Genomic DNA, 24,081 nt, shown 5'->3' with positions numbered 1-24,081 from the left:
ACACACACACACACACACACACACACACACACACACACACTCCATTGCAGTGAGTTCAACACCCATCATGAAGATCATACAATTTCTCTCTTTTTTTTTAAAGGTTTGTCTGAAATCAGTCTCTCTCCGTCTCTCGTCTCAGCTCTCAGTACCTGTTAGCAGACTTCCACCCCTGTCGGACAATTAATGTATGTCTACATGTCCATGCGCTGACAAGAAATGCTTATTTGTATAAAAGAGACTGTCCTCTGGTTAAACAAAGTGCTTAAGGGGAGAAGTTGTCTCACCAAGCTGATCGTCCCTACCTGCTCTCTCGCTTCACGTTTATCAAACAGACATGAGCGTGGTATCAGTCTTCTCATCTAACTATTGGCAAGAAAGTGAATGTGCCTGTTTCCTAAAATGCTGAACTATTCCTTTAACCAATGGGGTTGATGAACGGCCTTATAGGGCATTTTAAAGGTTGTCAAAAGAGGGGAATCTTTTTTACATTTTTGGAAAGTTTGTGTTGGAAATTAGGTGCCCCCGCCCCCGCCATCTCACTCAGTTTGGAGTGTTGAATTCCATTCACACCGCGGCTCTCCTCACTGCTAACTTCACTGTAGTCCTCGGCTGGCAGTGAACAGACATGACACACGTAAAATGTGTTTCTAGTAGCGTAAGAGTAGTTTGAATCTCTGCTCTTTTACTCTGAGGAGCAAATACTAGAAACACTATGGGAAAGCCCACACACACACACACACACACACCAGGTACCAGTTGATGGAGCGTTTGTAGCAACAAAGAGGTGATCGCACACTCACCATAACATCGATGGACTAAAGTTGCCATTGACATTTCTGCAGATAAAGAATCCAAACAAAACCATTTAGCTTTTCAACACTCTATAACAATGTGCATTGTATTTTGTTGTGGTGGAGTAGATTGGAGTGCTTTTGTATCTCCTGGCGTGGGACATGATAGAGATGCAGAGATCCAAAAACAGGACGAATGGTACAAATATATTTAACTTGACTGTAAAAAATAAAAAATGAATACCATCTATTTAGCACGCTTGTCACCTTGTGCCATTTTTGTAAAGCAATCTCCTGAAATGCCAGCAGGTTTCTGACTAAATGTATTTTCGGGACAGATTCAATTTCACGAAACAAGTTATTAAAACCAAAGATTAAAGTCTCTGAGGTGTTGGGTTGCTCCGGCCACTTACAGCCTTATAATGGGTGTTTTGAGTGAGAGGCATGACTCACTTCTTCCCCTTAATTGGGAAAACTCTCCCTACTTCGCTGCAATTATTGCCGCCCTCTCTACCTACATGTGTAACATTAATAGCAAGTGCTTCTCTTAATGGGAGTGCGTCTGGCCCAGCGAGAGCGCCAAGCCACACAGAGGAGGCAGATTGAAATAAATGAAAATCACCAAAAAGAAAATGAAACGAAACCTCATGTGATTTGTCCGTTACAGGGTGCAAAAGAAAACAAGCGTACCGCAGTTGTTAGGGTTTCACTTCATCTGAAAAGTCCTTAAATCCCTCCACTCTGGGGAACTTGGAGACGGGGTGCGCTCACTGCAGAGGAGACTAAGTCAGATTAAGAATGATTAAGGCTCAGCCACTCGGCTCTGTTCAGCGTAGATTTGCACCTCACCGTCTGAATGAGTGATGGCTGAGCTGCACCTGTCGGAACGTTAACGTGTGTCAATGTTTCTGTTTGTATGTCCGTGTAGGTGTCTGCGTGCATCCATGCTTATGGATGTGTGTCTGGGTGGGTTTGTGTGTCCACGGCTGTGTGTTGAACAAAGATATGCCTACATGTATTTGCACGTTCCTACATATATGTATGCATCTGTTTCCCCGCATGCGTGTTTGAATAGTTTTAACGAATGAAGTGGAGTCGTTGTATATGCTGCCTCTTCCTGCTAATGCCTATTATTATTATTGTTGGGGGGGGGGGGGGACTGTGTTTGTGTGCGTGTGTGTGTGTGTGTGTGCATCAGTCTGCGTTTAACCACGAGGAATTCTTTAATGTTAAATGACTGCCATTAACTGTGCAGCCTGTGTGTGTGTGTGTGTGCGTGTGTGCGTGCAGCTGTCTCTGTCGGTTATTGAATGCGACTGTAAATGAACCACTGTGTACCTACTGCATCACACACACACACACACACACACAGTCCAAGCCACATTCTCTTTATTCCTTCATCCTCACACTGATTCTATTCCATTCGATTCACACACAATTAGAGGCGAAGGGTCCAATTAATTTAGACGATGTGGCATATTGTCATCGGTGTCGTCCAATTATTTTTGCATAAAAGATAAAACATCACAAAATGCAATTAAAAGACATCATCCTGTGCCAGTTGAAACCTGGTGTGGGTTTAAAATGAGCGACTCACCTCACAAATAGAAGGAATAAAAATGAAGGGTCTGTTGGTGCTTTCACTGCAGTCTAATTTAATATGGAGCAAATAGGACTAGAAGGGACATTGCCATTCAAGTCATTGTAGCAGAGTGGTTTAGAGCGGCGGCCATTTTTATGTGCACTGCTAACTTCCGTTTGAACTAAACCGACTTACGGCAAGTCACGGACTCACTGAGTTGAGGTTTTGCAGTTAAGAGCCACTTAATCCACTCTTGTCACAGCGTAGGTAAGCACATTGCTATCGCCAGGAGTGACAACTTGGTTTGGATCCAAGCTAGCTGGCTAGCTTGCGGACAGCTGGCTAGTTAGCTAGCTGGCTAATTCTGTCGTGCTTTAATGCTACACTAGTTACCGAAGGCTGGTGGCCGGCCGCTGGTCTCTCAACGGCCCCTCCACTTGACTCCTCGTTGCTCCGGAGAATGACGAGCTAGCTAGCTAGCTAGCTAGCCAGCCGTCCGTCTCCGGGGCTGAGTCAGCTCTCTCCCCGGTGAGCTGCGACGATACTTTATGTCCCCACTGACGAGTGTTGTCACCATAACACCTGACAACAATCACCATTTTCTTTGTGTGAAGCAATGTGTTAAATATAAACACAGACATGAATTTTGGAGCTATTTTCTAGGAGGTGGCGCTATAAATATGTATTAGGGGGGGTACTTGGACTACTTCACTCACTCGGCCTATTGGCACAGATCTGGGAGGTGCAGGTGTTGACTTATCAGTGGTCTTTTCCGTCTCTTTCTCTGGCTCTGGTGGAGGTTTTGAAAAGAAATAAATCAAAATCAATCAAATGTCCACTTTTGTGACCTTATTTGACCCCACTTGCTGTCTACCAGATCAACGTGTGCATGCATCCAAAGTTCTAACATCAAACAAATTGCTCTGCGTGTATATACATCATCAGACCGCATATGTGTCCACTTGAGGAGACAGTCTTCCAGCGAACAGCATTCTTTAATCTGTTTCAAATGAGCGAACGTTGTCCATCTGAGCAAGTGGTTTGGTCTCCTTCAGGAGCGTTTATCTTGTCAAATTGCTCAGAGTTGATGACACCAAAAGGGTGTTAAACCACATGAAAGCCTTCTATTGAATCGTATTTGCTTTGCATATTGAAAAAGCTGGTGAGAGCTGACAATCTCCCGAAGTATCAGGAATAAGGCGCAAAATGAAACCCGTCTGGTGTTAATTGGTACCAAGTGGCCTGTTTAACAGACCTATAGAGACAATGCTAGATTCAAGGTCTTTCTTTAAACCGGATATTTTTGGGCAGTTTGTATAGTGTCTGTGTTTCCTTTCTCTCAATGTTACGTTCCTCCCCCGTCCTCCTTGTCTTGTCTTATCTCTGTCTATCTGTTAAAAGCCAGGCGAGGAGGGTGTGAGTCGACTACTGTCTGCAGTATTAGCGCTTGTCAATATCACGCCTTTTGGAAAATGGATTCCAAATAGAAATCTCCTCACGTTCGAGTGTGTGTCCGCCTCCGGTCCCCGTTCTTATATCCTCCTCCTCCGCTGTCCTCATTCGACCTGCTCCGTAACGTTAACTTTGCCACCATCTGTTGCAAGAGCCTGGAGTTAGAGAAGTCAGATGAAACTCTGCATGCGTACTTTCAGAAGTCTGTTTTCACTGCATCGAAGCATTTGCAAAACAGGTTTTTTAAAAAGCGTTTCAAATCCAGTTTTCTCTACGTCTGCGTTTACCTGCTAGCAGTCTTCCTCTGCTCTGCCTTGGTTGGTCCACTGCAGCACATCTTGGCGTGTTACTGCCACCTGTAGCTCACTAGAATAATGTCAAACACCTTGCAGGACTGTGTATTGTGTCGCAGTGCGTCTGCATTCTTGTGCACAAGATAACAGGTGACCCACTCATAGAACAACAGCAGCGTGGTGCCATAAACTTGTTTAGATATGAACAATATTGCATTTATTTGCTTTTTTTCTGGCGTTTTGCTGAAATAAATGAAACAATCAATTACCACAAAACTAATGGCTTAATTAAGTCAGCGTTTCCACACAAGAAGTAAATCTATACGCTATAAGGCTATACTTTACTGCTGCACTGTGCTCCGTGCCCCCACCTCGCAGTCAACACAGCTCAGACCGCTGATCATGTGTAGAGCTTATAGGGGCTCACATGATCAGCAGTCTGGAGGCACACGCAGTCCTGAGAACCCAGCTCAAGGCTGAAGAAGAGCCAATACACATTTATTTTTAAATCCGATGATTTCTCCATGTGCAAAGCTTCAAACATGGAGTTGTTAACCTTTCACCTGCATTCTTTCTAATGGCCAGCAGGGGGCGGCTCCTCTGGTCACAGAAAGAAGTCTGATTGTATAGAAGTCTATGAGAAAATGACTCTACTCCTTCATTTATTGCCTCAGTAAACATTGTAAACATGACTTTAAGGTCGCAATTTCTAGTCTTCAATACAGCCTGATGTTTATTTAGTAAACTATGCTTTAGGGCGTGGCTACCGTGTGATTGACAGGTCGCTGTCAATGTCGGATGTGTTGTTGGGTCTGGGAGTTCACAGTTTTTTGTACTTAGCTCCAACCTCTCGTGTCACCACTGGTTGCAAAAAACCAAGATGGCGATGACTAAAAACCAAGATGGCGACGACTAAAAACCAAGATGGCGACAGCTTAGAAACCAAGATGGTAACAGCTTAGAAACCAAGATGGCGACGGTCAAAATGCCGTTCTTGAGGCGTTAAAATTAGAGTCCACTTGTCATATACCGTCTAAGGTTACAAAGCCCAAGGTCCTCAGAGGTTCAAGCCGTGGCTGCTGATTATTTGTAGGAAACCAACCCGTCCAGCTCTACTTGCTTTTATCAACAGGGTCTTAAATGCAGGGGAAGGTGCCAAGTGGCTCATTTCCAGCTCATGTCCCCAGTATTTGCTCTCTCGTTTATCGTGAAGAAATGTGTTTGAAATGGAAAAGGTTATGAATGTAAACATTTATACTTTCCCTGTGGTTACATATGCTTTGTATACATACAGTTTATGGATGGGCTCGGTGTGTTTGGACGTGGTATGGTAGTAGTAAATAAGATTGAATAGATGCAGGATGCACGCACACATGCACACAGGCACAGACTCGGGCAAGGATGTGAGCTCCATGCTAAAGAAGTGGTGTGTATAAATTTGCCTAAGTGTCTGGCCAAGGTCTGCGGCTGTGTGTGCAATCGATATGCCAACAGCAATAAATCAGCGCGGGACGGACCTGAACGCCTCTATAGCTTCATCTGATGTGGCAGGTGGGCTTCAGGATGGCCCTGACACACACACACACACACATGTGAGGTTTTCTCGGTTAAGACACACACAATTTGATAACCACACAATTATATCATAAATTATCGGACTATTTGAATTAAGATTGCGTGCACCGAAGCAGGACGACAGTTTGTACCCCATTAGAGTATTCCATCCCATCTTCTTTCCTTGTGTCCCCCGTCATCTTTCCAACCAATTTCTTTGTCCAGAAACGCAAACATTTTTTTTCTTTCTTTTGACATAAAAGCAAAACTTTTAAATCAGAAACTTGTTTTTCAGTGTCTTTTTCCTCTCATCTTTTTGTCCTGGTTTAGTCAAACAGCTCAGCTCCACTGGCTACTAAACTACATGGCCACCATGTGTGCTGAGTGGTTTTCGACTTATTTATAGAATCTGTGAAATACATCAGAAAAGGTGAGATGAAAAACTCTGCAAAAATAGCCATCTTAACATGTCATTTAGTACATCGAGTTGAATTTCCTCTTCTCTCGTCTATTCAAGTGCATACATTCTTGTGTAGATCTGTTTGGTGCGCGCATGGGTAGTGCACGTGTGTGTGGGCAGGTCTGTTTAATGTCGATGTACTGTATGCGTGTGTGTGTGTGTGTGTGTGTGTGTGTGTCTGTGTGTGTGTGCGTGTGTCTAAGATGCCAACAGTAGCTGTATTGTCCTGATGGGACAGGCAACAGCATCGTCATCTGGGCCAGTGTAATCATGGCTGGGCTGGAGATGAAAGACACTATTGACAAGAAGTGAAGTGTCTGAGAGAGAGAGAGAGAGAGAGAGATAGAGAGATAGAGAGAGAGGAATGTAATGAAAGGGAGCAATGAGAAACGAGAGACGAGAATAGTTTGCTGACCAAACTCCATTATGAAACAAGCCTTTGCCTTGTGCTCTTTATTTAGCCGAACATAAGCCAATAAGCTAATGAAAAGAAAGTTGGGCACTGTGTGGCCGCGTGTTTGGTTTAAAACAATTGCAGATGACAGTGGCCTTTTTAATATTTTATTGATTCAATCAGAGGATCGGCGGTTCGATCCCCGGCTCCTCTAGTCCATGTCGATGTGTCCTTGGGCAAGACACTTAACCCCAAATTGCTCCTGTAGGCTGTGCCTGCGGTGTATGAATGGTGACACAGCTCTGATGGGCAGGTGGCACCTTGGATGGTAGCCCCTGTCATCAGTGTATGAATGGGTGATCGACAGGTAGTGTTAAAGCGCTTTGAGTGGTTGTAGGTCTAAAATAGAGCTATACAAGTACAAGACCCTTCACCATTTACTTTCACCATTTACATCCTGGAAGGTGACATTTGTAAATGCAATGTCATCCTCTCATGGTTCACCCCAGGGATGTATTGCGAGAACTGGATCCCGTTGTCTCAAGATGGTGCCTGTTCTTTCCAATGATGATTACTTACCAGGTGCACACGCAGAGAATGCTTTTTCTCTTTGCGGTTAGCTTCCCCTTTGTGCTGCCCGTGGACGATTGGTGCGTTGAGTGCCTGTTAGGGTAAGCTTTAAGGAAAATGTAGACATAGTGATCAGTATGTGCTGGTCAGAAGACGGGTCAAGAGTTTCCTGGGGTTTCAGTAACGGTGAGTCCCCCCTGGGAGTGAGACGGGACCGTCGCCTAAGCGTTCTGTCTGCAGTAAGCGTCTCCACCCGTCTGTCCACTCAGCTGGACAGTTGCTTACCTGCATTCACTAGACATTTACTGAACCGAAATAGTTTTCATGTCGGCTTCCATGGGTAGAAAATCAACGATGTTTGGATGTGTTGATTCATTGATTTTATTTCCCCACCCGTTGCGATTGAGAGGAATCTGCCTGTAGTGTCAAAGGTGAGCTCGCAGACAGACTGGGAGCCTCGATCAATCAATGTAGATACGGTAAATAAGTCCAAAACACATATACAGTAGGATATTTGTGCGATTTGTGTGCTGTCTGAGTGGCAGACAGCACTTTTGGCCGTGAGAAGGAATCCAACTATTCTTTTGACTGTAGAGGAGACACATTTTGGACAAAAATTGTGTCTCCAACAATTCCATTGCTTTTAGCCAGGATGTCCTTCTCTCAACCAAGTTAAAACTTTTAACACCACCCATCGAGGCCGATCACATGGTGATGATAATAATGGCAGCAATGGTGTTGATGATTGAGCATGTGGAGCCAGCCATGTTGCTTTTGCCCTAGAACTCCCAAGGCTCTACCTGTCCCCCAGTGCATTCTGGGATAGGCCCCTGCATCCCTAGCGACTCTGAACCTGAAAAAGCGGATATAGGATTTGTTTAGATGGAAAATGAATGGAAGATCCATCTTCCTTTCTTTTTTTTCTCACTTTTTCTTCCTGTAGTTTTCACTTGTAGCAATCTTTGCCACCATCTCCGCTGCCTTTTATATTGAACTGGTATGAAGCCAAATAGCTTCTCTCTCCCTCTTCTCTTTATCGTGTTGGACCAGTTCTCTCTCTCTCTCTTTATTGTATTTATCTTATCTGTTGTAAATATACTGTAGAATTCTCCCTGCAGCCCTTCTAATAATATATGGATGTTTACCTGCTATCACGATCCTGCACATCAGTGCCCCCCGTGTGATTCTGTTTATGCGTGTTGGTCTTTTCTATGCGTGTTGTGTGCACATGCTGTTTAAAAGAACATTTGGATGTTTTCTTAAAGGCATACACCCTGTGTCACAGGTTACGTTTTCGTGTGTATTTGAAGTGTATTAAATGTATTCTCGTGTGCGTGTGCACACTTTGTCTGCTGGATCCTTTAATACCTCCAGACAATCAATACGCAGAGGAGCAATGTTTGGCCCTGTCTACTTTTAAAAGATGCACTCCACAGAGTGGTGTGAGCCAAGAGTCGAGAAGTCAATAAAACAAAGCCGATAGTGCTTTCATTTGTTTTTTTGGACTTTGGCATCGAGGCCTCGGAGTCTGAGTCTGTGGGCGAATATTTAGTATCTTGTCATTTCGATACAAACAAATTAATCCTTTTTGTCAGACCTCTGGATGTGCAAAACACAAGCCCGTGAATGTATTGACATCGTTGTTTGCTAAGATCTTTGCCTTGTTTCTCTTTCTCAGGGCCGGTGGCGGATGAGGCTGAAGATCAGGGCTTGAGGTTGTAAAAACAACAGCGGCGCAAGGAGGACAAAAAAAAGACTGAGGAAGCCGATTGCTTGGAAACTCTTCTTTCGTATCATCATACCCTGCAGTCCTAAAAGGCACCGACTGACCCTGCAGAGGATTACGCACTCAAAAATACACACCAACACCCACTCGCTCACACCTTCCTCTCACCGCCATGTCCTCCCACCTCAACCCATCTCTTCTCATCCCCCCCATCCTCTTCCTCCTCCTCTCCCTGTCCATGCCCTCCACCTCCACTCCCTCCTCCACTCCCTCCTCCTCCTCCTTCCTCCTCTCCTTCCTCCCACCGGAGGGAGGCCTCACACATTTGGTGGTTCACAACCAAACGGGCGAGGTCTACCTGGGCGCCGTCAACTGGATCTACAAGCTGTCGAGCAACCTGACCAAGCTGCGGAGCCATGTCACTGGCCCAGTCACTGACAACCCTCGCTGTTACCCTCCGCCCGGTGTCCAGTCCTGCCCTCACGAGCTGGTGCAGACCTCTAATGTCAACAAGCTCCTGCTACTTGATGCTGCCCACAACCGCCTGATTGCCTGTGGGAGCACCTCCCAGGGAATTTGCCAGTTCCTGCGTCTGGATGATTTGTTCAAGCTGGGCGAGCCCCACCACCGCAAAGAGCATTATCTGTCCAGCGTCGCCGAGGCAGGCACCATGTCGGGTGTTGTGATCTCCCCGGATCTTTTTGGTGGAGGTGGGAAGCTTTTTGTCGGGACCCCCATCGACGGGAAATCGGAGTACTTCCCAACGCTGTCCAGCCGCAAGTTGATGTCCAACGAGGAGAACGCCGACATGTTCAGCTTCGTCTACCAGGACGAGTTTGTCTCCTCGCAGCTGAAGATTCCCTCAGACACGCTCTCCAAGTTCCCGGCGTTCGACATCTACTACATCTACGGCTTCAACAGTGAGCAGTTTGTGTATTATCTTACCCTACAGCTCGACACCCAGCTCACCTCGCCGGACGCGAGCAGCGAACAGTTCTTCACCTCTAAAATTGTGCGCCTATGTGTCGACGATCCGAAGTTCTACTCCTACGTGGAGTTCCCCATCGGCTGCACCAAGGACGGAGTGGAGTACCGCTTGGTTCAGGATGCTTATTTGGCCCGGCCGGGGACCCGTTTGGCCCGCTCGCTTGGTATTCAAGAGCACGAGGAGGTTCTGTTTACCGTATTCGCCCAGGGTCAGAAGAACCGAGCCAAGCCGCCCAAGGAGTCGGCTTTGTGTCTGTTCACAATGAGACGGATAAAGGAGAAGATTAAGGAGAGGATTCAGTCGTGCTACAGAGGAGAGGGGAAACTCTCCCTGCCCTGGCTGCTCAACAAGGAGCTGGCCTGCATCAACTCGGTGAGTGTTTGAGGCAGTAGCTCCCACAAGTATTTTTGTGATCATCGTCAGTCATGAAAATTATGTTGATCCTGGTTGTTTTGGCTTGTGGTTGTGTGTGCATGTGTTGGTTTCTAATTGAAAACAAAACAAAACAGAATGGGCCAATTCACTTCACTTCAAGTACAGTTTCTATTTGGAGGTTGGATTGGACAGATTGTCTTGTCCTTGCCAAAAGCATTTTAGTCGTCATCGGTTTAGGTTGTGTTCATATTTGTCTGGTTTAGAGTTACTGTCCAGCTCTGAAGCATTTACTTGTTTTTCTGTCTACATAGGTGAAAAATATGCTGTTGGTTGGCTTCAAATATTTTCACAGTGGGGCTTGAAAATGAAGCTGAACTATATGGGGAAAACACAGAAAGACAATGTTTTGGGTGAATACCAACATTAGCCTCATGTTAAACTGAAATATTCGGATATTGAACACCCACCCTGTCAGGATGGCAGGTCCCCAAAACTTCAAGCTGCTTGTGCATCTATTCAAGTTTCCCTGCTTAACCTGTAAGTGGAAAGTATAAACCTCGATTTTCCCAATCCAGAATTACAGCCCATTGAGATCATTTGTACAGAAAATACAGTATATTCACCATGATCCTCATAAAAGAGAGAGTAAAGAGTGCTCCAGGTATGAGTCATAAAACCCAGACATGAGTCAGCATTTTTGCACTTCCTGATCCCTCGTCTCCAAGTCACGTTTTTTTAATGGGTTTTTGGTTAGATGCCTGAAATATGTTCTGTGGTTCACACAAACCTAAGAGATTTTGTTCTATGACATAAAATACATCAGTAAATTCCCCTCTCGTGTCTTAAAAAAGGCGGTTGCTAACAAGTGGCTAAATGAGACTACAAAACCTCATCACGCCGCACACTAGTCCCCCTTTAGCTTAGTGGTGGTGACGTGAGGTCACATGACTGTGGCGTAATTAATTAATAGCCTATTGTTAAGTTTTTCATGTGGCGATTGCTTTCACTCTTCAAAACTTATAAAAGTGTTGTTCATTTGTGAAGATTATCTCGCTAAACTAAATCTATAATTATAAGCCACAGAGTTTATTTTCTGCAATAATCCAAAATCCAATGGAAAAATCCCATCGCCTTTTTGTTGAGGGAACCAGTGTATTGCTAACTTCCAGGGTTGGCCTACATAAATACGTCATCCCTGCAGCACTGATCACAGACATTTATCGGGTCTACCTGCCATACAGTAGCCTAAATGTTTCTCTGGGCTTAGAAAACATTCATCCCTCCAACTTTCCTGCACAATGTTAATGATGATCATGAGAACTTACCTAATGGTGAACTAAAAGAGCTAAATACGTAGATTTTCAAGTGCAGGTGGGAATTTCTTACCACTGACGGATGTGAATACAAGAGGGATGAAAATGAATTTATTCTATCATAATTGAACCTAATTTGGTCAAAATGTATCCACAGCTAAGTGAGACTACTCAGCCTGAGGGCTATGGGCGGCAGTCTCCCAGGAATAGTTCAGACTGTCCACAGGTTGTGGGTGGCTTGTCTTTCCTTTCCCTCATATATGAGCTGGCCTAAGGGTGCTTGAGAGACATTGCGTGTGTGTGTGTGTGTGTGTTACCCACATGTCACACACACACACACACACACACACATGGCCCTGTATCCCCATGAATAATTCACCTGGTCTCACCTTCTGTTATTCAGTCGGTGCTCCATAACAACCTGCCATAAATCTCTGGACTACTCTCTCTCTCTCTTCTTCTCTCGCTCTCTCGCTTTCGCTCTCTCTCTTCCTCTCTCGCTCTCTCTCTCTCTCTCTCTCTCGCTCTTCCTATCTCGCTCTCTCTCTCTCTCTCTCTTTCACTCAAGCCCCATCTTTTTGCATAAAGATTTCTTTCATTTTGCTAACCCCATTCTCCCTCCACTCCTTCTTTTATCTGCCTTTCATTTGCTTTGCTTCTCTCCGTGTCCCTCACCTCCTCTCCCTGACCTCTTCTCTATGCCTTTTAATTTTTAACCTTTAACCTCCCTCATTTTTACATTCTTGCTCCTTTCGCTCCTCTTCAGCTTCTTCCCCTCTCTCTCTCTCTCTCTCTCTCTCTCTCTCTCTCTCTCTCTCTCTCTCTCTCTGTCTCTCTCTCTTTTCTCAAACCTCTGCTGTTGCACCATCTCTCTCTGCCCTCTCCTTGACTTTCCTTTGAGTGATGAGGTGCAGAGTGACTTAGTGTATAAAGCCAGTGCCGAGATGTGATCTGAAAATACAATGTGGAGGGGAACAGCCGACGCTACTGGGGAGGGAATGAAAGAAAGCAGGATTCGTCGGTGGGGGTGGGGAGGAGGATGCTGAAGAAGAAAGGGAAAGGAGAAGGGAAGACGTGAGGAAGGGTGCGACGTTAGACGGATCACTGGGTTGAGAGCGGAGAGGAAAGAAACAAAGCACCGCTGTGCCTCAGTGCAGCCGCACAGAGGCTGTACACTCTGAGATGATAGTTGATGGGTGTTGATAGACTTAAAGTATTAAGAACAACACTACGGACAGGCAGAATTACAACAAGCACTAATGTGGACTTTTTAATGTTTGAACTATGTTTGAACTATGTTTGAATTGTCTTTCTTTATTCTAAGTGTAGCTAGTTTTACAACTTAATAGAAAAAAATGGACCAGTCTTTGTCCTTTTATCCGCTATGTCATGACAGTGTATGCAATGTGTCCGACGCCACTGGTCCAATTATGGCACGGCCTTGTGGGAGTTGGAATGAGCCGGCAGGTTCATGTTTGTGCTTTGACTGCTCGTATGGCAGGTGAAGGGATCAAACCTGTGGCTATTCCATTAACCCCGAGCAGTTTCAGGCCGTCTTCTGCTCCTATAGAGGTATATAAGTGCTGCACCTCGATGGAAACAGCACACTCATGGCTGGAAGGGTGGTGGTGGGGCAACAATGTCTTTTGTGCAGTATAGCCCAGTCATAGCTATAAATAATGAAAAAATAAAGTAATATATTTTTCAAAAATTGGAAACAAATTGAAATCATGCTTTATATATTGAACTTACATTCTACAACTTCTCTGGTCTCCTCTCGGCTCTGTGTGAATGGCCTGCAGTCCAATCGGAGATTCACTGACTTTTTGTCAGTGGACGGTCGGTCTCAGCCGAGTCATTCCTTGATCTGAGTTGCACAGAGGAGCGCATCAATTAATGTTTTTTACAGGATCTGGTTACTGCAAATGCTTTGTTTAAAATACGACACGTTGAATAAAGTGATTTAGAGTAAACATTATTATTTTAAGCTTAGATTTGATCACGTTTCTTGACAGAAGTGTTTGCCACACATGATTTGATCATGGACCGTCGTAAATTAGATTATCCAACGTTAACGTTATATTTTATCTGTATATAGAAAACATGGCTTTATCACTGTAACCACTTGTTTTAGAAATACGTTAGTGGGAAAGGTAGCCATGTTTTCGTGTTTTTCTTGAAAGTCACTGTCTGTGTTCAGCTGGACACAATACATGTATGTTCAAGTAACGGAATCACATCCAGGAAGTTCTTTCACGTTCTATCTTCCCATTTCATTTAATATTTGAAAGTGCCCCACTTACAAGACAATAACATCATGGCACCTCTTGTCACAAGCCCACCAGTGCAGCGCGAGCGCCATGTGGCCTCGTAGTATGAAGTAAACTCTATATGCATATGATTATGCTAAAGAGCGTACAGTTACACGATCGTCCTTTATGGCCATCTGTCGTTTCCGCCTGCGATCGATCAAGGTCGTGTCGGCCGAGCTCGCTGTGGGACGTCGGCGTGATGGATTCATCATCTCCTTGTAGGGCCGTGTTCAGCGTTTCCTGACGAGGGCGGTGACGGCCCCCCTCGCCCCTACGCTAGTCTCATGTGGAAACTTTCACACGGCCTTGTGTCGAGAGACAAGGTCGGGTCAAGTCAGTCAACTCTCAGATGCTCCGCTTCACCTGGAGGCCGTCAAACTTCATCACGGCGCTTGAGAAAATCAATTTTCAGAAAAAACGTGCTCCTTGAAGATCAATATTAGATTTTTAGCACTGTCAAATGATGTCAAACTTTTCACCGACATCACGAATGATTATGGAACTCTCACTTTCCAAAGGCCGCGGATTATCTCCTTGCACCAGGTTTATAGCTAATAAAAGGAGGGGCTTTATGGTCACCATTCCACTGCCTGTCTTAAATGGACTTGAGATCAGTCCAAGTCCATTTCCAGTCTTCCTCCCAGGGCTCAGGCAGTATAATTCACATATTGGAGAGAAAGTAATTTGTTCAGTCTATGAGGGTCTCTACAATGTCACCCATGATTTGAGTTGAGATTCAGCCCTCCTGTTTAAGTATATTAATAAGGACCCGCAGACTGTAACTCATATGAAACCTACCCACAAAACAAGAGAGCTAGATGGCCAGCAAAGTGGATAGAGATACTGTGGATGAGGTGAAATATAGAGGAGCAATGGGATAATGCAAGAGTCATGGACAGAGATGTGGGCAGACAGTTGGACAATGGCCCCACTGTCAGCTAGACAACCTTCTGTAAGGCCTGCTTAACATCCAGCGAGAAAGTGGCTATTAAACCTCAGAACCATGAGTCATGACTGTATACATACTGTATGTACGTCATGCATGTGTTGGGATCAGCTTGACTTCCTTTCTCCAGTGATGCAAGTGATTATAAATGAGCTGCTCCTTCTAACTTCGGGCCTCACCTAAGGAACAAAAATGGGGCTCAGGTGAAGCACGGAGAGTGAAACCCGAACAGCCTGAGGTTCATCTCGGTAAGTTTAGCCGGATGAACAAACAATTCCCTCGTCAATGTCAAAATACGTCTTTTGTCTTTTGTCCTTTTCTGCGAAACTTCTTGCACATTAGTTTTCGACGCACGATGTATGACGGCAAACATTCAAAAGTTTAAAAGTGAAAAAAAATAAAAATACACTCCGATTCACATTGATAAAGTTGTACTCACACAATTCTGCTTTTATTGTATACTGTAAACACTATTGTGGCGGTGCTGTCACTACTGCTGCATTCATACGTCGTAAACCTTTGTGTCAGCTTCACTTTGGAGCACGATTATGTTCTTTATCATCATTCTCTTTAACAAAACGTCTCGGTAGATCGTACACTCTGATTACTCTGGCAACAGCAGGTTTGCGTGTCCGTGCGTCGTCCCGAGTCCTCCTGGGTTTGGGTGAGCCGGTTGTTGTCCCGCCGTTGACGGGGTGCGGCTCTCTCCCCGCGCATCTTTATGTCCCGCTCATTATCAGGAGGAGGCCGGTGTTGGCCTTCTGGGAGTTAAACTGAGTGGAGGGTGACCTTCGCCGGCTGCGGGCTGCCGTCCAGCTCTACAGCTCTGTGAGCAGGCCGACCCGGCAACGCTACCGCCTCGGCATGACTAATGAGGCCGATTCATACAGAGAGAAGGAGATACTGTCCTCTGTGTGTGTGTGTGTGTGTGTGTGTGTGTGTGTGTGTGTGTGTGTGTTTAGGACTCCTTTTATCTTCCTTTTTCTGGGTTTCTCTCTATACTTCATAGAGTGCTCATTTGAGTGTATGTGTGTGTGTGTGTGTGCCACCTTATCCTGGCCTCCAAAGAAGAGGGGGGGGGGGGGGAAAAAGAGAGGGAAATGGGCTGATAATAATAATAAGTGTGTGTGTGTGTGTGTGTGTGTGTGTTTTGTTGCTGCATTGTCTGCAGCACCACAAGGTGGATGTCAGTGGGAAAATTGGCTGCAATAACATAGTGCAAGAAGACTCTTTTGTTACTTCTCTCTCTCTCTCTCTCTCTCTCTCTCTCTCTCGCATAATAGTGTTTATTAATATTTATCAGTGTTGATCACTGCTGGCCAGGATTACAGTCTATTCCTGTGGCGTTTTGTATTGTGTCTTCCAGGCGCCTGGTGTGTGTGTGTGTGTGTGTGTGCGTATGTCCGCTCACTGCTTCATTCTCTCTCTATCTCCATTGTATCTTCAGTCTCATTAGCGTTAGCTTGTGCCTCAGTGGCTGGATCACCCACACACATTGCATCAGGACTGCTGGGTGGGGAATATCAAGGCTCACGAGGCTTTGCTTACATCCTTACACTTATATTTCCTTCATATTTGTCAGGGCCAAGTTGTTTGGTTGAAGATGACCTTACAGTGACCTATAGACAACCTCTCATGCCAGCTAGTATACATTTGCATACAGCATATCGAGCGGGGAAGCTATTTCAAGTATTTAGGATTCATTTTAGGATTTTACTTATTTTAGTTTAGTTTATTTCAGTGATTGTTTTTGCGACGAGTTGGAGCACTTCCAGTTGGCGTGGATGAGTATGAATCATCGGTGCAAAAGATGAGCTAGTAAATAGTTGGGTCGTCCAAAAAAGCACAAGCCTGTGTAGATAGAAATGTAAGGAGCGTTTTGGGTTCAGAGAAGTCCAGTCGAAAAGCTTGACATTCTGTTGTGTGCACCGTTGACATGGAGCTGAAGCCAAACGACTCCACTTTGTAAAAACCCCATGACACATTCAGCAGCTTATGGAAGCCATTTTTGGCTTATTTTGGATAAAGTTTGCAAAATACGGTGCAGTGCTCGGTCCCCATTGTAATGACTGAATCTCTGAATCACGTCACACAGTAATTTGTATTTGATAAAGTCAGAAATTAAGTTATGCAAATGAAAATGAGTTCTGTTACATGACTCCGCAGTATTGTTGAAGAGGTATTCATTGATTTTTGGCCAGTGGAATAAGCTGTAAATGCAACATATCATCACCTCACAAAGTGGTCATGGCGAAGCTGTTCGCAAACAGATGCCCAGTCACATCACATTACATCCAGCAGACAGGAAGTAGCATTAACATTCATTTGTAGTCGGGTTTCCGGTGGACGTTGAGTCCGCTCACTCTGCCTCTAGCTCCTGGGGGAACTATCTGTCTCTTAAGCTGCTAGATGCTTCGCAGTATACACCAGCTAGTTGCCAACGTTGTCTGTCTGCTGTTTGGTGCTAGACAGGTACTTTTCTTTTTCTTTTTTTTTGCTTTAAACAGCTGCCGGCTGCTTCTAGAAAACGATGCTGATGGGAGCTGACCTGCACAACCAAAGCAATATCCCACAACAACAAACTGCACAGTCCTCTGTGAGTGTGTCACCATTTGTGACTGCTTTCACATTATCATAGTCACATAGTCATTTACCTACAAAATAAGAGGTACTTAAAGTCACTGTGAGGAACTTTTCACTGCTTATGAAACAGGATCAATTCAACACTGATGCCTCTGTATGATCTGCATCAGCAATCGAGACCCTAACCAGGAAGACTGGCTATTTGTACGTAGGTATTCTCAAAGAACACGACCCACAGGGACCGGCAAAATCAACACTCGATGAAAGCTCCCTGTTGTAGCTTTAACTTCAGTCTCAGAAGCCAACTCGTGTCTCGGTGTGCCTTTTTTATTTACCGATGTTGTTCCTTGAAGAGCAGGTGAGAGAACCCTGAAAAACACAGAGCGTCATCTCAGGCCACACGGAGACTTTAGTCAAGAAATCAAAGTTTTTACGACTCGGTGGGCGACTAAGTGACTTGTAAAGATGAATTCTGTCTGGCAGTGCCGTGATGAATACATGCAGCGGCGGGGGTGAATTACTGTCAAATGCTGTCTAGAAGACGGCCCGTTGAGGGAAACACTTTTTGATGAGGTGCAGTTTTCACTCCCGCCCCTCGAGACATTGTGATGCACGATGATGCAGCAAAATATGACACACCTTGAGGCATTTTAATGACTTTGGCTCCAACACCTCAAGATATGCTTTAGTCTTGTGATATTTTCCGCCTCGGGGCTGAGGCACGGGGCGCCCACCATGCTCTGAAATCTTCCTATATTATAGTGGATTCTCAATAGGAGAATTTCTCAGATCCAACAGGCCGGTATGAATGGTGGCTGTGAAGTAAATCTACTGCACAGTGGTGTGCATTGTTAACTCTTAGCACTTGGAAATGGATTAATGGCTGCTATAGGCTTACGAGAGTGTCAGCTTGTCATGGATTTGGGCGTTTCGGAGCTTGTGGCTGCTTAGCCTTAAAGCTGTGTGAGTCTGACCTGCAGTGCCCTTTTTCTTTTTTTTTACCTCAGAAACTCACCAGTAGTCCCAACGAGACTTCCGAGGCAACGCTGAGCAGAAGCAGTGATACTGCAGCGAGTTTAACCCTCTGAACCCAAAGCAGTTTCGGAGAGATTTTTGCTCCTGTCACATTTTCATGCACTTCTATGGGAACAGCACAACTATGGCTAGAAGTAGAGAGAACTCAAGAATATCTTTTTTTTACAAAAATGGGCAAACAATGGAATCTTTTTGGGTTTTGGGGTTCTGAGGGTTGTAAGAACCGATGAATTAGATGTGGTTAAGTTGTGCAACAACTCGCTAAACCCAAAGCTATGCTGGTGTCCATGTCAATTATCATTTATGAGTCCACCAAACAATCTGCTCAGAGGGAGCAGAACTCCCTCAGCGTTCGACACGTAGCTTCTACAGCTGCTTAACCAGTGACACAAACCTGTGTTTGTCGTCTGAGACACGATGTCTGAGACACACTCGCAAACCTGCAGTATCTAACCAGTGTGTAATCATTTATTGATGGGCAGTCACGCTGCGTTTGTGTATGTTTGTGTGGGTGCATGACAGACATGAATGCATCCATTTATGTTTGCGCATTCACGTGTATTTTGTGTCTTTAATTATTCACGTGTGCACGTGTGAATGCAGGCGCGTTCGTAAGTGTCTCTGAAGCAGACTGTCCCTGGCTGTGTTTGGGTTCCCCTGCTAGCTGCTCACCAGAAGCTGTGAGACGAGTTGAAGCTCAAAGACGGGATTTGGCTTCACATTTTCATTCGTGGTTGTGGAAATGAGTACACACACACACACACACGCACACACATGCGCGCGCACACTTGGCAGTCAATGGCTAATATTGAAAAACAGTGGAAAGTTTACATCTGAAATATGGTAATTCACCACACTTACCAAGCTCTTTGTCAGCATTTCATCAGCATGACTTATATCTCAAAAGATAGAAGAAAACTCAATAATAACACCCAGTGATTGGTCGTTCTATTATGTATCTTAAACATCATTCTCCAGCAGAGATGTTAATAATTAACTGCCAATAACACTTTACACAGATTAATGCTGTCAGTTAGAAGTCCTGTATACATCTGTTGCACTTTATTTAAACAATGCCTACATGTATTGTCCCTGACAAATAAACTCTGCGGTGCAGCTTGTCACTAGAATGAACCGAACCTTGCACGCCAGCTAGTTTCTCGATCACGTGGCAATCGCTTCTGCTAGCATCAAACTCATCATCACACACACACGCACGCCCACGCACACACACACACACGCACACACACACACACACACACACGCACGCAGGGCTCGCAATACACCGGTCGGAAACCCTGACATGGCAGAGTACGGCAGGCATTAATTACAAAAGTAAATCTTAATTTTGTGAGCCAGCCATCAACAAAAGTCAGTCCCGCGCTCATAATTCCGTTAAATTGTGTTTCATAAGCCGTTGCACTCCTACATGCATGCCATATGCACATGTGTATTTGAAGCATCTGTGTGTGTACTCTGGGCACGTCCTCCTCCGTGTCGGTCCGTGCCCCGTCACTTTGAACACACTGTTGAGTATCTTGCAGGCTCCCCATATTTGGGTGAATCCCTGCAGCGCTCTGTTGTTATTGGATTAAAGCTGTCAGGGAAGGCTTTGGTTCAGATTATACAGATTATAGTCTGCAGTGCTCGGATGGACGGCACGCTTTAAAGAGCATCATCTGGCCCGTGTTACACGGAGCGAGCGGTTTTGGCGAACGTTGCAGACGTTGATGTTTGCCTACATTTGGTTCGACGTAGGCCAAAAAGTGGCAGATGTGTCGCGGCGGGCTGAGGTGGGCCAAAGCGGGGCAGAGTGCAGTAAAGAGAAGATCCGCATTCGATGTGGATGACTTTGGCCGACAGCGGTTCATTGAAATATGCACGGATCAGTCCCTGTACCGACCCTAGGATCGTCTCTGTAGTCTATCCAAACCTCGAGATATATCTAGTCGTCTCTGTAGAATACAGACATCCAGATACAAATATATTATCACTACTAGATATGATTGTGCTATTACTTTAAGAGAATTACATGTAAATGATTTACTCTTTACAAGGTAGAGGCCAATACGATATAAAATGTGTTGACATGCAAATATCAGTAATTCATTAAATAGGGAGGGTGGAAGACGACAACAATAGCAAATCGGTATCTGATTAAAATCCAGCTGAGGTTTGGAGCCTGAAGCTATTTACCTTTTGTGCAACCTCTACTTCCAGAACATGCCTGTGTCGTCCTCTCCGCTCTGTGTAAACAGCCGGCATCTCAGTCCAAGATTTGCCCATTCTTTTGTCACGTGACTGTCGGTCTCAGCCGAGTCAGTCATGGCTTCCCTGTTGCGCTGAGAAGCTAAAATTCAGGCTAAAATTAATATTGTATTTTTGGGGATATTTTATCTTTTTAAAAAAACAACAACAAAAAAGCATACCGTACGCTTGTGGGCTTCGGAGTTCTTGTGGATAATATGGAATCCTAAACTTCTAAGACAAGTGTCATTCAGCCTCACTGATCCACAAACACTACATGCATAAAGATGAAAATACACATGCACAGCAGGCAAATATATTCAGAGCATTGTGTCAACAAACGTGTTACTGTGCCAGAAAAGCAACACGCCAGACCGGAGCTGTTCCGTGTGGAGGGCCGAGGCTATCCGGGGTGAAGCGAGCTGCTGTCCCGCTGCGGCACATTAACCCGTGTGGCCGACTGACACTGACTGCTGGAGCCGAGCCCTCTCGTCCCCGCAGAGCACCCTCTCTCTCTGGGACTCCTCTACTGTGTACGTTTTGTTTTTCCGCACACCTCCGTGAAACTGTGACCCAGAAAGGTTTCCCACCGGGATTCAGTCATCACAAACGCACGGACTGGCAGGGATTTCAAATCCGCTCCGCCTTGTTTTGTTTTTGTTGTTGTTGTTGTTGTTTTTTCAGTTCACCGGTGTGGCACTAAAAGCGATCGGCTCGCATTCACCATCCAGCCTCCTCGTTTAGGACTCTGCAATTAAACCAATTATCCCAAAAGAGTGTTTCAAGGTGTTTTTAAAGTATATTGAGTGTGACCAGTATTGGAGCTGATGAGGCCTCCCGCATGCACAGAGCCCCGTGTTGAATAATGGAGGAAGGAAAAAGGGAAACACTTCAGACAGGAAGTGAGACAACCGAGGAATAGCGTGATTATTGCCAGGCCCGGGGAGATATTTTAACATTTTATTTTCTTTACTTGCATGTGTTGTACAGCTGCGGATAGTCAGGTGACTAAAGAACAGAGAAAGCAATGAGAATTTCTTTTTTCGAAATTGTGGGACTGAAACACTGAAACACTTTCCACTGGTTTTGCGATCAATAAATATTTTCACACACATGTTCACACTTCGAGGTCAGTCAAGTTTTGCATGTGTTTTATTTCAAATGTTTCAGCTCCTCGCATTGGCACATCTGTTCTCAAACAAGGAAGGGGTGGTGGGGGGGGGGGGTTAAGGGAGTGGAGAAAAAGAAAGAGATAAAGAAAAGGAATGAGAGAGAGAAGTAGAGAATGATGGAACCAACGGAGCAAGAAGACTGTGTGGAATGAATCTAGCTGAGAAATACAAACGCTGATCTCTTGGCATCCCAACTATTCCTCTGTTCCTCTCTCTCTTTCTCTCTCTCTCTCTATGTCTCTCTCTCTTTCTCTCTCTCTCTCTTTGTCTCTCTCTCTCTCCCTCTCTCTCTCCCTCTCCCTCTCTCCCTCCCTCCCTCTCCCTCTCCCTCTCCCTCTCCCTCTCTCTCTCTCTCTCTCTCTCTCTCGCCTGCAGCCTCTTCGTTCCACCAGAGCACATCTCCTTGCTGCCAGGCTCTCCTTCCATCTCCAATTTAATGCTCCTCATTTCACCCGAGCCAAAACAACAGATGCTGAAGTGTCAAAGGGCCTTCCCTTCATTCATGAACTTGCAGAAAGTTAAAAAAAATAAAACATTTACCAAAAGATAGAAAGCATCAGGTCAATGATGGCTTGTTCTGTGTGCAAAAATCCGTAGTTCCTTCTCATGTGAGTGATTGAGAAGCCAAGTAGTGCCGAGTGGTTTTAGTAAAAGCAGGGATGCCAGTTCCACCAAGAACGCCAGATGTTCCGACGGTGTGAAGGAAACACTGACCTGAACAGGATTTGGATGCTTTTTGTAGATAATTTGCCAGATAAGGGAACAAAATATATATATTTTTCCCACTTGTTTTTAGATTCTTTGCAACTGTTAAAACAATAATGTCAAATTAATTCCAACAGTATTATTATTAATGTACCAAACCTACCAACCTACTAAACAGAAAAAACACTACTTTTGGGGAGATTTTGTGAAACTTAATTATGTATGAGTTTTCTCGTGTTCCGTTCAGTGTTTCCTCGAGGGATCGTTGAATGAATTCAAACATTTGCAAAGCAGATTTTTGGAATATTTAACAAATCAGCATATTTAACCTTCACAAGCAAATCATCTTCCAAAGGAAAACCTGCAACGCTGCGGTTAAAGCTGCGGTCGGTAACTTTTAGGAAAAAAAAAAAACAGCCAATCAGGATTGACTGATTGTGTCAATCAAACTGTGGGACTAGAGAATGAGAAAGTATTTAACCCGGCTGCCATGTTGAAAACAGTCGAGACAAAACCAAGCACCGCCCACCAGAAAAGCAGTCCATTCAAATACTTTGCTTAAAACATTTGAGGCGATAAAGTAACACAATCTTTATTCATAATCGATCAGCTCTGCTTAGTTTGACAGTTTGATCGCAATCCACAAGCAGTGATTGACAGCTGCGTGACAGACTCCTCGCCTCTGATTGGTTGTTTTCCTTCGGGCACGGTAGAAGGAGCACTTAAAGGAGGCCGAGGAACCGGATTTGTTTTCCGCAGATTATCTGTCTCATGTACTACTGTCAGGACAGAGTGACGGTTTGAGCAAAATAGGATAAAGTGTTATTTCTGCTGCTTTAATAATGTGTAAAAAGTATGAATGAACTGCCTTTTTACCGCCGCCGGTCGATCAGCTTCAAACTGGTGGAATGTGTTTGTGTTACATCGCCTTCATACTCGCTTGCGGTCTTGTGCGGATGCTACTCAAAGCACAAGATGCAAACAAAATGGTTTGCATGGCTACATACCGCCACCGAAAACCCTCCACAGGGTACCTTTATACGAAGAGAACAGATAGAAACCATGTGTCATTCGTTATGATTGGGCCGCTGCTCCGTTATAGGTCTTGTGCGTTAACAACAGTACGCTCCAATCAAACACAATCAAGACGCAGCAACGGATATTCAAGCTGCTTTTTAAAATAATATTAGTCACAAAGGCTCGATGGGACAAATTAAGTCTTTTGCATCTTGTGCTTGTCCTGCTCTAACTCGACCAACTGCAGTGATAGAGGGCGGGCACTGTGTGTCTGTGTGCGAGTGACAGCATGTGTGTGTGGGCGTGAGATGCAGATGCCCGTAGTTCTGTTGCCATTAGAGCAGACTGCACTGCCAGATGTCTGCACAAAGTCCACTCTATGTGTGTGTGTGTGTGTGTGTGTGTGGATGTATCTTACAGAGGCTGTACACTTTCCCCACTACACACACACTCTGTCTCACCCACAGACACACAAATGCACATTGAACAACAATGGTATATGTGTGCAAGGACACTTGTGTGTGTGTGTGTGTGTGTGTGTGTGTGTGTGTGTGTGTGTGTGT

General features: G+C 44.9%; 1 protein-coding gene across 2 annotated transcripts in view; it reads left to right on the top strand.

Moving 5' to 3' along the window:
• Window positions 1-24,081, top strand: part of LOC116395119 (plexin-A1-like) — a 237,855-nt gene that overhangs the window by 24,025 nt on the left and 189,749 nt on the right. For both annotated transcript variants that reach the window (XM_031868709.1, XM_031868708.1), the window contains exon 2: window positions 8,778-10,185. In XM_031868709.1, the coding sequence (XP_031724569.1) occupies window positions 8,998-10,185 (1,188 nt within the window). In that variant the 5' untranslated portion in view covers window positions 8,778-8,997. The remainder of the gene's footprint in view (window positions 1-8,777; window positions 10,186-24,081) is intronic.

This window comes from Anarrhichthys ocellatus, unplaced genomic scaffold (assembly GCF_004355925.1).
Source record: "Anarrhichthys ocellatus isolate YVR2014 unplaced genomic scaffold, GSC_Weel_1.0 scaffold44, whole genome shotgun sequence".
Lineage (NCBI taxonomy): Eukaryota > Metazoa > Chordata > Actinopteri > Perciformes > Anarhichadidae > Anarrhichthys > Anarrhichthys ocellatus.
This window is presented reverse-complemented; position numbering and strand designations above follow the sequence as displayed.